At 44.0% G+C, this 13,307-nt stretch overlaps 1 protein-coding gene across 3 annotated transcripts; it reads left to right on the forward strand.

Moving 5' to 3' along the window:
- The first annotated feature begins 9,385 nt into the window (after positions 1–9,385).
- TMSB15C (thymosin beta 15C) lies at positions 9,386–12,745 on the forward strand. 3 transcript variants are annotated; one of them, XM_055268502.2, is made up of 4 exons: positions 9,397–9,493; positions 10,999–11,065; positions 11,276–11,392; positions 12,305–12,745. In XM_055268502.2, exons 3-4 carry the CDS (start codon positions 11,293–11,295, stop codon positions 12,340–12,342), a joined length of 138 nt encoding a protein of 45 aa, XP_055124477.1. In that variant the 5' UTR covers positions 9,397–9,493; positions 10,999–11,065; positions 11,276–11,292; the 3' UTR covers positions 12,343–12,745. The 3 variants fall into 3 exon arrangements, with proteins under 3 accessions (XP_055124476.1, XP_055124477.1, XP_055124475.1); XM_055268501.2 differs by lacking the exon at positions 10,999–11,065 and having other exon boundaries at positions 9,386–9,493; XM_055268500.2 differs by lacking the exon at positions 9,397–9,493 and having other exon boundaries at positions 10,792–11,065.
- Positions 12,746–13,307: the final 562 nt, after the last annotated feature.

The raw sequence follows: 13,307 nt of genomic DNA on the forward strand, positions 1-13,307 counted from the left end.
TGATCTGTAATGACAGAAAAACAGACCAAAAAAAAAAAAAAAAAAAAAAAAGATGGCCAACTAGAAGCACCTAGTGTACGCAGCTCTCACGGAGAGGAATGGAAGGGGTGAATAAATATAGCACCTTCAACTGAAACATCCAGGTACTCGCATTGGGATTAATCAAGGAAATAACTTGACCCATGAAGAATGGAGAAAAGCAAGGCAGGACGATGGCACACCCAGGTGCAACACAAAGCCAACGGAAGCTCCCCACCGAAAGAAGTGGTGAGTGAATGTGTCGCCCTGGGGACCCATGCTTCTGCCATGGATTTTTGCAACCCTCAGGTCCGGAGATCCCCTCGTGAGCCCACTCCATTGAGGCCTTCAGTCTTACACACAGAGCTATGTGGAGTGTCGGCAGGAGAGTGGACATGCGTGGAGAACCAGGAACTTTAGATACTCTGGCTGTCTGGGCATCCCAGCAAATGCAGCTACAACTCCAGCAAAGCAGGATGTTAGACCCCTGTACCTACCCCTAGGAAAGAGGCTGAATCCAGGGGGCCAAGCAGCCATGGTCTGTGGGCCCCACTTCCACAACACCTCACAGGATAAGACCTACTGGCCTGGAATTACAGCTAGCCACCAGTAGCAGTGCTGCACCTACCTGGGACAGGGCTCCAAGGGGGAGGGGCGGGCCGCCATGTTTACTGTTTGGGTGACTTAGCCCTTCCAGCCTTCGGGCTTTGGCAAGTCCAAACGAACTGGAGCAGAAGGGATCCCCCAGCACAGCACAGCTGCTTTCCCAAAACGTGGCCAGACTGCTTCTCTAAGTGGGTCCTGATCCTGTTCCTCCTTACTGGGAGGAATCTCCTGACTGGGATCTCCAGCAACCCCTGCTGGTGATCTCTGGCTGACAGAGATTTGAAAACTCCCTGGGACAGATCTCCCAGAAAAAGGGCAGGCCACCATCATTGTTCAGATGACTTAGCCATTCCAGCCTTCAGGCTTGGGAGAGCCCAAACTGACCAGGGCCAGAAGCGGTACCCCAGCACAGCACAGCTGCCTTATGAAAACGTGGCCAGACAGCTTTTTTAAGTGGGCGCCTGATCCCCTTCCTCATCACTGGGTGGGGCTTCCCAACCACGGTCTCTGGCTACCACCACTGGTTTGTCTCTGAAGTTTCAGGCCTCCATTGGACGGAGTTCCCAGGGAGAGGGGCGGGCCACCATCTTTGCTGTTTGGGTGACTTAGCAGTTCCAGCCTTCTGGCTTCAGAGGGTCCAAGGTGACCAGGGGCTGAATCAGACCCCCAGCACAGTAACTCTATGACAACTTGGCCAGACTACTTTTTAAAGCAGGTCCCCAATCACATTCCCTCTGACTGGGCGAGACCTCCCAACTGGGGTCTTCAGCTACTTCCTACAGGTGCATTTGGGCTGGTAACAGGCCAGTACCTCCTTGGGATGGAGCTCCCAGAGGGAGGGGCAGGCTGCCATCTTTGCTGTTTTGCAACCTTCACTGGTGATACCTCCAGGTACTGGAAAATCTAAGGCCACTAGGGACTGGAACGGACCCCTAGCATACCACAACAGCCCTACAGAAAAGTGGCTAGACTGTTACATGGGTGCCCATTCCCATACCTCCTCACCAGGCAGGTCTTCTAGGTCTGGGACCCCAGCTACTCCCTGCTAGAGCTATTGAGCCAGTAGCAACTCAGCAACTTCCTGGACAGAGTCCCTAGGGGCAAGTGAAAGCCTCTCTGCCTCTGCTTCTGCAGTGCAACCGTCCTTGCTAACTTCGGACTAACAAAGAAGCAGAGACCCTAAGTGCCTTCTCCACACCTCCAACGAGCTACACTCAACCCAAGGAGAGGAAGCTAGTTTGTCTCTCACAGGTCCTGCACACCCTCCCCTGCTTGTCACCACACAGGGAACCCCTGACTTGGGCCTACAGCACAGAAACTCTCTCCTGGGCTGACTGCACTGAGCTATTGCTGACCCACATTTCTCTGGGGTGGAGCCCCCAGGAGACAAGCAAAGTGGTGAAGCAGCAAGACAGCTGATGTGGAGCCCAGAGGTTTTGGAGCAGGAGCATCTGTAGCAGAGCATGGCCAAGCATGGCAATCCCTTCTAGCTCAACATGCTCCCATAAGAGACTAGCACTATGGGAGCTGTCAAACCTGATCACTGCAGGGCAGTATTGCACATCAGACAGGGCTGGTCAGACCTGAGCACTCCTTGGTCTGCTGTCTTCTCCCGGGGCCCCAGCCTGGCCACACCTGCTTATAGGGCAGTCTTGCGTACCCTGGGGGCCCACACCATAGCTTCTGTGCTGGTGGATCATGCCTGATTGGTGGAGAGCTCCAGTGAGGTGGATCCTATGGCTTCCCCCAAGCCCACAGCAACTCCCCACATCACTCTGCGGGCACCTGTCTGCACGGGTGGGTTTTGCTTTACTTGCCCTGCCAGCATGTGGGAGTGCAGTAGGTCCCCAACCCCTGCCAACTGCCATTGGAGATGGAGCCTTGGCAGGCACAGAGTCAGCAAGCCTCTCCTCACCAGAGAACAGTGAACAGGGGATCTGCCCATACCGTGAGTGATCACTCCTGCTTGTGGGGCACAGAGAAGGCACCCAGATCTGAGCCAGCCAGCACTCTGCCCCAAGCCAACATTACCTCCATTGTAACAGCCCACATGGTCTCCAGCAGCACCCCCTGCCCAGCTCCCCGCTCCCCACATCTGCTTTGCCTCTGCTGCTGTGGTGAATGCCCACAGGGAGGCAGGCACCTCTGCATTCACTAGCACTCAGCTGCAGCTGTTGTACCTTGATCCCCCTAGTACAGTAGACTCCAAACATCAAGGAGCCAGAGAAGAAAGTTGGGGCCCAATACAAGTCCCCCAGAGATACAGCATGCAGTCCAGGGGTTGGGAGCTGAACATTGGCCCCCTAAAATCTTCCAGAAATGAAGCCAGATGGATGAATCCACCTTATACCACAATCAAACCCCCAAGGTCATCAAATAGGATAAAAGAAAAAAAAACATCCAAAGGTCAGCAACCTCAAAGGTTGAAGGTTGATAAGCCCACAAAGATGAGAAAGAATCAGTGCAAGAATGCTGAAAACTCAAAAAGCCAGAGTACCTTCTTTCCTCCAAATGATTGCATCACCTCTCCAGCAAGGGTTTGGAACCAGGCTGAGGCTAAGATGGCTGAAATGACAGATGTATAGGAAAGAAGTTCACTGAGCTACAGGAGTACATTGTAATCCAATGCAAGTAAGTTAGAAATCATGATAAAACATCATAGGAGCTGACAGACAAAATAGCCAGTATAGAGAAGAATGTAACTGACCTGATAGAGCTGCAAAACACACTACAAGAATTTCATAATACAATCACAAGTATTAATTGCAGAATAGACCAAGCAGAGGAAAGAATCTCAGAGCTTGAGGACTGCCTTTCTGAAGTAAGACAAGCAGATAAGAATATAGAAAAAAAGAATGAAAAGGAATGAACAAAACCTCCAAGAAATATGGGATTATGTAAAGAGACTGAATCTACGACTGCTTGGTGTACCTGAAAGAGATGGGAAGAATGGAATCAAGTTGGAAAACATATTTCAGGAAGTCCTACATGAGAACTTCCTCAACCTAACTACAGAGGCCAACATTCAAATTCAGGAAATGCAGACAACCCCAGTAAGATACTCCATGAGAAGTTCATCCCCAACACACATAATCTTCAGCTTCTCTATAGTCGAAAGAAAGAAAAAATGTTAAAGGCAGCTGGAGAGAAAGGCCAGGTCACCTGCAAAGTGAAGCCCATCAAACTAACAACAAAGGTCTCAGCAGAAACCCTATAAGCCAGAAGAGATTAGGGGCCAATATTCAACATTCTTAAAGAAAAGAAATTCCAACACAGAATTTCACATCCAGCCAAACTAAGCTTCATAAGCAAAGGAGAAATAAGATCCCTTTCAGACAAGCAAATGCTGAGGGAATTTGTTACCACCAGACCTGCCTTACAAGAGCTCCTGAAGGAAGCCCTAAATATGGAACTGAAAGACTGTTACTAGCCACTACAACAGCACATTGAAGTACACAGACCAGTGACACTATAAAGCAATCACATAACCAAGCCTGCAAAATAACCAGCTAACATCATGATGACAGGATCAAATCCACATACATCAATACTAACCTTAAATGTAAATGGGCTAAGTGCCCCAATTAAAAGACGCAGAGTGGCAAGCCAGATAAAGAACCAAGACCCATTGGTATGCTATCTTCAAGACACCCATCTCACATGCAGTGACAGCCATAGACTCAACATAAGGGGATGGAGAAAAATCTACCAAGCAAATGGAAAACAGAAAAAAGCAGGTGTTGCAATCCTAGTTTCTGACAAAACAGACTTTAAACCAACAGAGATTATAAAAGACAAAGAAGGGCATTACTTAATGGTAAAGGGTTCAATTCAACAAGAAGAGCTAACTATCCTAAATATATATGCACCCAACACAGGAGCACCCAGATTCACAAAGCAAGCTCTTATAGATAAGTAGACTTCCACACAATCATAGTGGGAGACTCACTGACAATATTAGACAGATCATCAAAGCAGAAAATTAACAAAGATATTTAGGACCTGAACTCTGCATTGGATCAAATGGACCTGATAGACATCTACAGAACTCTCTACTGCAAAACAAAAGAATATACATTCTTCTCATCGTCACATGGCACATACTCTAAAATTGATCACACAATTAGAAGTAAAACACTCCTCAGCAAATGCAGAACAACTGAAATAATAAACAATCTCTTGGACCACAGTGCAATCAACTTAGAAATCAAGACTAAGAAATTCACTCAAAACGATACAATTACATGCAAATGGTAATTGTATTACAGTTCCACGAAAGACTGTCCTGAAAGATTTTAGGTTAAATAATGAAATTAAGGCAGAAATCAAGAAGTTCTTTGAAACTAATTAAAACAACGATATAACATACCAGAATTTCTGGGACACAGCTAAGGTAGCGTTAAGGGAGAAATTTATAGCACTAAATGCCCACATCAAAAAATTAGAAAGATCTTGAGTTAACAACCTAACATCACAACCAAAAGAACTAGAGAATCAAGAGCAAACAAATCCCAAAGCTAGAAGAAGATGAGAAATAACCAAAATCAGAGCTGAACTGAAGGAGATAGAGACACGAAAAGCCATTCAAAAGATCAGTGAATCCAGGAGCTGATTTTTTGAAAAAAATTAATAAAATCAATAGACACCAGCCAGACTGATGAAGAAGAAAAGAGAGAAGATTCAAATAAATACAACCAGAAATGGCAAGGGGGATATTACCACTCACCCCCACAGAAATACAAACAACTATCAAAGAATATTATGAACAACTGTATGCACATAAACTAGAAACTCTAGAAGAAATGGATAAATTCCTGACACATACACACTCCCAGGACTGAAGCAGGAAGAAATTGAATTCCTGAACAGACCAATAGTGAGCTCTGACATGCAGGCAGTAATAGCCTAGCAACCGAAAAAAGCCCAGGACCAGGGGATTCACAGCTGAATTCTATCAGATATACAAAGAAGAGTTGGTACCATTCTTACTGAAACTATTCCAAAAATTGAGGAGGAGGTACTCTGCCCTCATTCTATGAGGCCAGCATCATCCTGACACCAAAATCTGGCAGAGATACAACAACAACAACAACAAAAACTTCAGGCCAATATCCTTGATGAACATCGATGCAAAAATCCTCAACAAAACACTGGCAAACAGTCCAACAGCACATCAAAAGGCTTATGCAAGGCAATAAAGTAGACTTTATCCCTGGGATTCAAGGTTGGTTCAACATATGCAGATCAATAAATGTGATTAATCACATAAACAGAACTCAAGACAAAACCACATGATTATATCAACAGACGCAGAAAAGGCTTTCAATAAAATTCGACGTCCATTCATCTTAAAAATTCTCAATAAACTAGGTGTTGAAGGAACATACCTCAAAATAATAAGACCCATATATGACAAACCCACAGCCAGCATCATACTGAATGGGCAAAAGCTGGAAGCACTCCCCTTGAAAACAGGCAACAAGACAAGGATGACCTCTCTCACTACTCCTATTCAGTATAGTATTGTAAGTTCTGGCCAGGGCAATCAGGCAAGAGAAAGAAATAAAGGGCATCCAAATAGCAAGAGAGGAAGTCAGCCTATTCCTATTTGCAGATGACTTGCTCCCATATCTAGAAAAGGCCATCGTCTCAGCCCAGAAGCTTCTTAAGCTGATAAGCAACTTTTGCAAAGTCTCAGGATACAAAATCAAAGTGCAAAAATCGCTAGCATTCCTATACACCAACAACAGTCAAGCCAAGAGCCAAATCAGGAATGAACTCTCATTCACAATTGCCACACAAATAATAAAATATCTAGGAATACAGCTAACTAGGGAAGTGAAAGAAAAAAAAAAGAACTACCAATAAAAAAGGAGAACTGCTCAAATAAATCAGAGATAACACAATCGTTCCACCCTCATGGCTAGGAAGCATCAATATCATTAAAATGGTCATACTGCCCAAAGCAAATTAATTAGATTCAATGCTATGCCTATTAAACGAACATTGACATTCCTCACAGAACTAGAAAAAATATTTTAGAATTCACATGGAACCAAAAAATAGCCAATAGCCAAGGCAATCCTAAGCAGAATGAACAAAGTTGGAGGCAAACCATGCTACAGGGCTACAGTAACCAAAACCTCATGGTACTGGTACAAAAACAGGCACATAGACCAATAGAGCAGACTAGAGAAGCCAGAAATAAGAACATATATCTACAATTATATAATCTTTGACAAACGTGACAAAAACAAGCAATGGAGGAAAGATTCCCTGTTCAACAAATTATGCTGGCATAACTGGCTAGCCATACGCGTAAGATTAAATCTTGACTCTTTCCTTACATCATATAGAAAAGTTAACTCAAGATAGATTGAAGACTTAAATGTAAAACCCAAAACTATAAAACCCTGGAAGACAATCTAGGCAATACCATTCAGGTATGAGCAAATATTTCATGACAAAGATGCCGAAAGCAATTGCAACAAAAGCTTCTGCACAACAAAAGAAACTATTGATAGAGTAGACGGACAACCTACAGAATAGGAGAAAAGTTTTGCAAACCATGCATCTGAGAAAAGTCTAGTATCTAGCATCTATAAGGAACTTAAATAAATGTATAAAAGAAAAACAAACCCCATTAAAAAGTGGACAAGGGATGTTAACAGACACTTTTCAATAGAAGACATACATGTAGCCAACAATCATATAAAAAAAGCTCAACATCACTGATCATTAGAGAACTGCAAATCAAGATCACAAGGAGATACCATCTCACACCAGACAGAATGGCTATTATTAAAATGTCAAAAAATAACAGATGCTGTCAAGGGTGTGGAGAAAAAGGTATGCTTGTACACTGTTGGTGGGAGTATAAATTAGTTCAGCCATTGTGGAAGACAGTGTGGCGATTCCTCAAAGCCCTAAAGACAGAAATACCATTTGACTCAGTAATTCCATTACTGGGTATATACCCGAAGGAATAGATATTGTTCAATTATAAAGACACATGCACAGGTATGTTCATTGCAACACTATTCACAATAGTAAAGACATGGAATCAACCTAAATGCCCATCAATGATAGACTGGATAAAAGAAAATATGGTATATATATACAGCATGGAATAATACGCAGCCATAAAAAGATAAAGGTCATGTCCTTTGCAGGGACATGGATGGAGCTGGAGGCCATTATCCTTAGCAAACTAATGCAGGGACAGAAAACCAAATACTGCATGTTCTCACTTGTAAGTGGGGGCTAAATGATGAGAACACATGGATACAAAGAGGAACAACACACATTGGGACCTCTCAGGGGGTGGAGGGTGGGAGGATGGAGAGGATCAGAAAAAATATCTAATGGGTGTTAGGCTCAATATCTGGGTGATGAAATAATCTGTAGAAAATACCCATGACGCAGTTTACCTATGTAACAAACCTGCACATGTACCCCTGAACTTAAAAGTTAAAAAAAAATACACTGGAAGCTACACATCACATTCAGGATAGGACTACCCCTGGGGAAGAGGGAAGGTGAATGGAAATGGAGCGAAGGTCAAGGAAACCTCGATTTTTTTTCTGTAAAGATTTCATTCCTTAAAAGAAAGACAAAGTAAATATACCTAATGTTAACAACATTGAAATCTGAGTAGTGGAAACTGGTGTTTATTATATTTAATGCCAGAGACATTGTAGGTACTCAATTAATATTATTTGTTGAATGAGTATGCTTTTCTGTTTTGAAAGTTTCTCCAACAAATATACACAAGTCTCAAATTAACAAAGTGCTACAAGAGCAAAGAAAAGGGAATGAAGTGAGGTGGGGAAGGCTTGAGAAATCCTTGTGGAAAGAATGATTTCTGATCTATATAGATCTATACCACCACACATGGGGTGCAAGTAAAAGACATAGTTCTACCTCCATCTTACCTTAATGCGCTAAGGTTCTGGGTGAGTATCCAGAAAATGATCTTGAACGTTTAGTCCTTTTAAGTAACTACCGGATCCTCAATTGTCTCTTCCAACAGACACTGGGTGGTGCTAGTGTCCAAAAATTCCTCCCTATCACGGATTTATTACTTCAATCCATATACATCTCCACAACCAATGTGTCTTGTGGGCCAAAGTGCTAGGGATTGGGGATATAAAGGTGAATAGCCTCAGTTGTTCTGTGATTATAAACTGACTGCTATCGTGTTCCGTGGCCGAGAAAGCTGCAAATGTGACTTTTACATTTCATAGGAGAGCACTACTGTCACAGAAATGTCCAGTTGTAGAGGTGAATAGCCCTGAACTACCCACTCTCACCATGAGCACCCCTACTCCACGACCTGGCCAAGGATTAGAGCAGACAACACCGAGCCCCACTTCCAACCTACTGTTAGGTTATCATAGCGTCCTTAGGCCCCAATGGCTATAAAAAGCCTAGAGAGCCTATATATCGGTCATTCAGCTTGGACCTCTGTGTTCCAGATGTTCTAAGCTCACTGGGCAAAATGTGTCTGCTTATTGCAGAGGCTTCTGTTATTGTGAAAGAGTGAGTGTACTTTAGCTGAAGGGAATGTGGACCCTCAGGACTAAAGCAGTGGGAGAGGCCTGGGAGGTGGGGCCTGGGGAGGCGAGGTCTGCTCTGAAGTCACCAAGCCCCTCATCTTAGAAGAGATGGTGGGCGCAGGCTCTGGAGGCTCAAGCGGAGGAGGCGAAGGAGGCGAGTCAGGAAACCCTCGGCCAATCAGAGAGGGCTGGGGCGGCGCCTGCTACAAGGCTTCGCGCTGCAGGGCTCTGGGCGGGAACGCTAACCTGGTGCGGAGCCAGCCTGGGTCTCAGCGCCGCTTACGGCCTTTCACGAGTCTTCAAGCTTTCAGGTGAGGACCTGCGGCCTCGCAGGAGCCAGAGGACCATGGGGACGGGAAGGCGTGGGGGTCGCCAGGCGGGGGATGCCGCGCCTTCGGGAGCCAGAGGAGCCGGGGTTGGGGCTGGCGCTTGGTGTCTGCGCCGCCGCTAGCCCCGGCGAGTCCGAGCCTTTGTCTTTCTGGGGCGCCGCCTTCTGCGCGCGATGCCAAGCCCTCCCGGGGGCCGGTCCCTGGAGACAAGGCCCCGGGGAGTCGGCGGGGGAAGCGGTGGTTGGGGAGGGTAGGGGACCCTTAAAGCGGCCAGTCCGCAGTAGCTGCAGGTCGGAGGCTTCGAGGATGAAGAGTTTGGGGGCCGCCCGGAATGGGCCTTGTGGGGTTGGGCCCTGGTTCCTTTCCGTCCGGTGGCCGTTAGACTGGGCGTCCAACAACGCTAATAGTTATTTGAAAAGGTATGCAAACTGCTCCTGACAGACTAGCCTATGCGCCCGCCCTGCTATTATTTATTTGTTAGTTCCAGTTTCCCAGCTCCGAGCTTGGCGTCTGATCGCTTGACAGAGGAGAGTCTTAGGGTAACCTCTACGGAATGGAGGCATCTTCGACACTTCTGACTGCTTGGGGGTCTCCGCATTCTACGCCAGGGACTAGACGAAGTGTCTTACTTCACCAGGGTGGGGCCGGGCTTGCTCATGAAAGCTCTACCTGGGATATCCTATTGTCTCTTCTGAACAAACTCGGGACTTTCACAGGGCACCAGGCATTTCATCAGGTCCACAGCTACGCACCTCTGAGCCTCATCTCCTCCCTCTCTGCAGAGAAAAGATGGTGAAAGAACACCCACTTATATTTGGTTTATTCCATTCTGCTGAAGTCCTGGGTCTGATCCTAGTTAGCTGTCCCTTCTTACAACGTTTACAAACCAGTACCACAAGGAGCTATTATGAGACGTGTATTGTAGTGCCTTAATGTACTGTCGTCTTTGGGGATTTAAAATAGGTAGAAATTAGTACAATATATCTCACTCTTTTGTGTGCTGCTCCCCATCTCCCAAGAAAAATGGCAAAACCAAAAGTAAATAGAAAGTGAAGATGCTCAAATGGTGCTATGTTCTGTTACAAAATAATTACCTGGTTAAAGCCAGTCTTTATTTTTTCTTCTATCCCTGTCTGGTCTTGTGCTTCTATCACCTCCATTTTATCCTTGCTGTGATTTTAAGAGTCAGACATATTGGCTCTGTGTTTCTAGAGCATCTTGGTTTCTGGTGCGTTATGATCCAGTGGCATTTACTGCCTATCAGAAACGGCAAATGATGTGGAGTTGAAATTATTCTAACAAAAATATAACTTTTCTAATATCTGTTGCTGTTTTTCTGTTGAAAATGAGCAGGTAGAATATACATTGATAGGAAATGTGAAAATTTTTGCTTGTGACCCCTTAGTCCGAAGATAGTTCTGCCAGGTAAGTTTTCTTAAAAATGTTTTTTTCTGTCCTGGCGCGGTGGCTCACGCCTGTAATCCCAGCACTTTGGGAGGCCGAGGCGGGCAGATCACTTGAGGCCAGGAGTTCCAGACCAGCCTGGCCAACATGGTAAGACCCCCATCTCTACTGAAAATACAAAAATTAGCCGGGCATAGTTGCGTGTGCCTGTAATCCCAGCTTCTCGAGATGCTGAGGCAGAGGAATTGCTTGAACCCAGGAGGTGGAGGTTGCAGTGAGCCGGGATCGCGCCACTGCACTCCAGCCTGGGCGACAGAGCAAGATCCTGTCTCAAAAAAAAAAAAAGTTTTTTCTTTTCAGGCTTTCTTCTAGTCAAGATGAGTGATAAACCAGACTTGTCGGAAGTGGAGAAGTTTGACAGGTCAAAACTGAAGAAAACTAATACTGAAGAAAAAAATACTCTTCCCTCAAAGGAAAGTAAGTCATGTGGGGTTCTATTGGAAACAAACAATAGAGAAAGTTAATAGGTTCAGTAAATAAACCTATCGTCTAGTAAATTTTTTACACAAAGTAAGCAATAATTAGAGTACCATGGTATTTAATGCAACAGTTAAAACTATCAAATAGTTTTCTTCTGGTTCTCACATGATGGGCCCAGTAGTGATGGGGGAATAAAAAACTAGTTTCTTGTTGGAAAATTATTAAAAATCACATTAAAACCAATCTTGGAATATTGGATGTAGCACTAAAAAACACTTAGTTTTTGTCTACTTTTGGGTATTTGGCATTTTTCTACATTTAAAAATTTGAGTCCATGATATTATCCCTAAGGAACCCTGTAGACTCTGCAGTTTTGGCCTTCTATATCTGATGACAAGATAAAGTGAGAACAAATTTAGATCTCAGTATGCTTAAAGCTCTCAGATTCAAGGGATTGGTTCTGCCCTCTGGAGTTATAGCCTGCTGGAGAAACTCTAAGTATATTCACAAAAGCCAAGGGGCACCTTTTGTTATGTCAGTTTTATTTGAGAGTTGCAATATTAGTTAAAATTATCTGAAAATGTATAATTTTCTAACTGTATAGTGATAGATAAATCTGAAGAAAGTACTTCACTTACTCCTCAGTCTTGAATAATCTGAAAAAATGACAACAGCATTTGGAAAAACAAACCCTACAGTTGATGTAGTTTCTAATTGGTAGTTCAGGTACTTAATGTGTGCACACATGCACGCACACATCCCACTCTTGAGTTTTGTGTTTAATGCCTTGGCATTCTAAATTTAAAGCATGTATGGCAGCCTTCAATGACTTACAAAGAGCTCTTTTGGAAGAAGCTGAACTTAGTCTTAGGAAAATACTTTTGTAATTTTTTCTTTCTTTTCCCCCAGCTATCCAGCAGGAGAAAGAGTGTGTTCAAACATCATAAAATGGGGATCTCCTCCAAAGAACAGATTTCAGCATTGCCTGGCAGTCTTGGTTTTAGGCTTTTTTTTTGTAAACCTATGTGTTTGTAAAGATTTCAGGCATCTTCTGATTTCTTCTCACCTATATTCCCTGGTTAAAAGGTCAGGGGTAGTGAATGTTTCCTTAAGTTCCTTTTTAAACTTCCCATTGGTATGTAAATTCCAAATGGCAGATGCTGTCAATAACCTTGCCATGGATGACCTTTGCATATGTAGTCCTTGCACCTCATACAGGATAAGCTAATTTTAACTTTCTACAATGGGTGCCTCAATTGTTTCATAATCTTCATGAAGTTGCATCCTTTGGCAGCTTCTTAGTTTATTTTCACTTCCAATGTAGCAATAAAATAATAAATATAATTGTTATTGTCTGACTCTTGTGGTTCATTCTGATTGTATTCTAAGGAATGAAAAGTACACAAAGGTACCTTTTCAGCCAAACAAAATGGTTGAAGGAAAACTTTTAGCAGATTAGTCCTGGGGGGAAATACTAAATTCTGTCCAGGTCCAGTGGGTCCTGACTTGGGGATGGTAGGTGCTTTTTCTTTAGAGTTGGAATCACAGAGTTAGAGAACCTTGGGAGAGAAGGTCATGTGGACTAACCTCCTTATCTCAGAATGAGGAAATGAAAACACAGGGTCTGAAGTAATCTGCTCAATTTGAATAAGGGTTGGAATTCAAGCTGGGCTCTCTTGCCTTCTGAAAGTCTTTTTCAGTTTAATGGGAGTTAACATACAAGACTGAAGTTGGATGGAGAAAGGGGCAGGAGGGACTTGCTAACAAACCCTATGTTAAGCACATCACATCTTCTCAAGACTGTAGCACTGAACTTCTGGTATGGTTTTTCTACTGAACAGAATTTGCTGTTTTATGAACTAAACATTTCTGGTGTTCATGGTGAGCATAAATGGTATGGACTGAATTTTGT

The sequence above is a fragment of the Symphalangus syndactylus genome, chromosome X (assembly GCF_028878055.3).
Source record: "Symphalangus syndactylus isolate Jambi chromosome X, NHGRI_mSymSyn1-v2.1_pri, whole genome shotgun sequence".
Lineage (NCBI taxonomy): Eukaryota > Metazoa > Chordata > Mammalia > Primates > Hylobatidae > Symphalangus > Symphalangus syndactylus.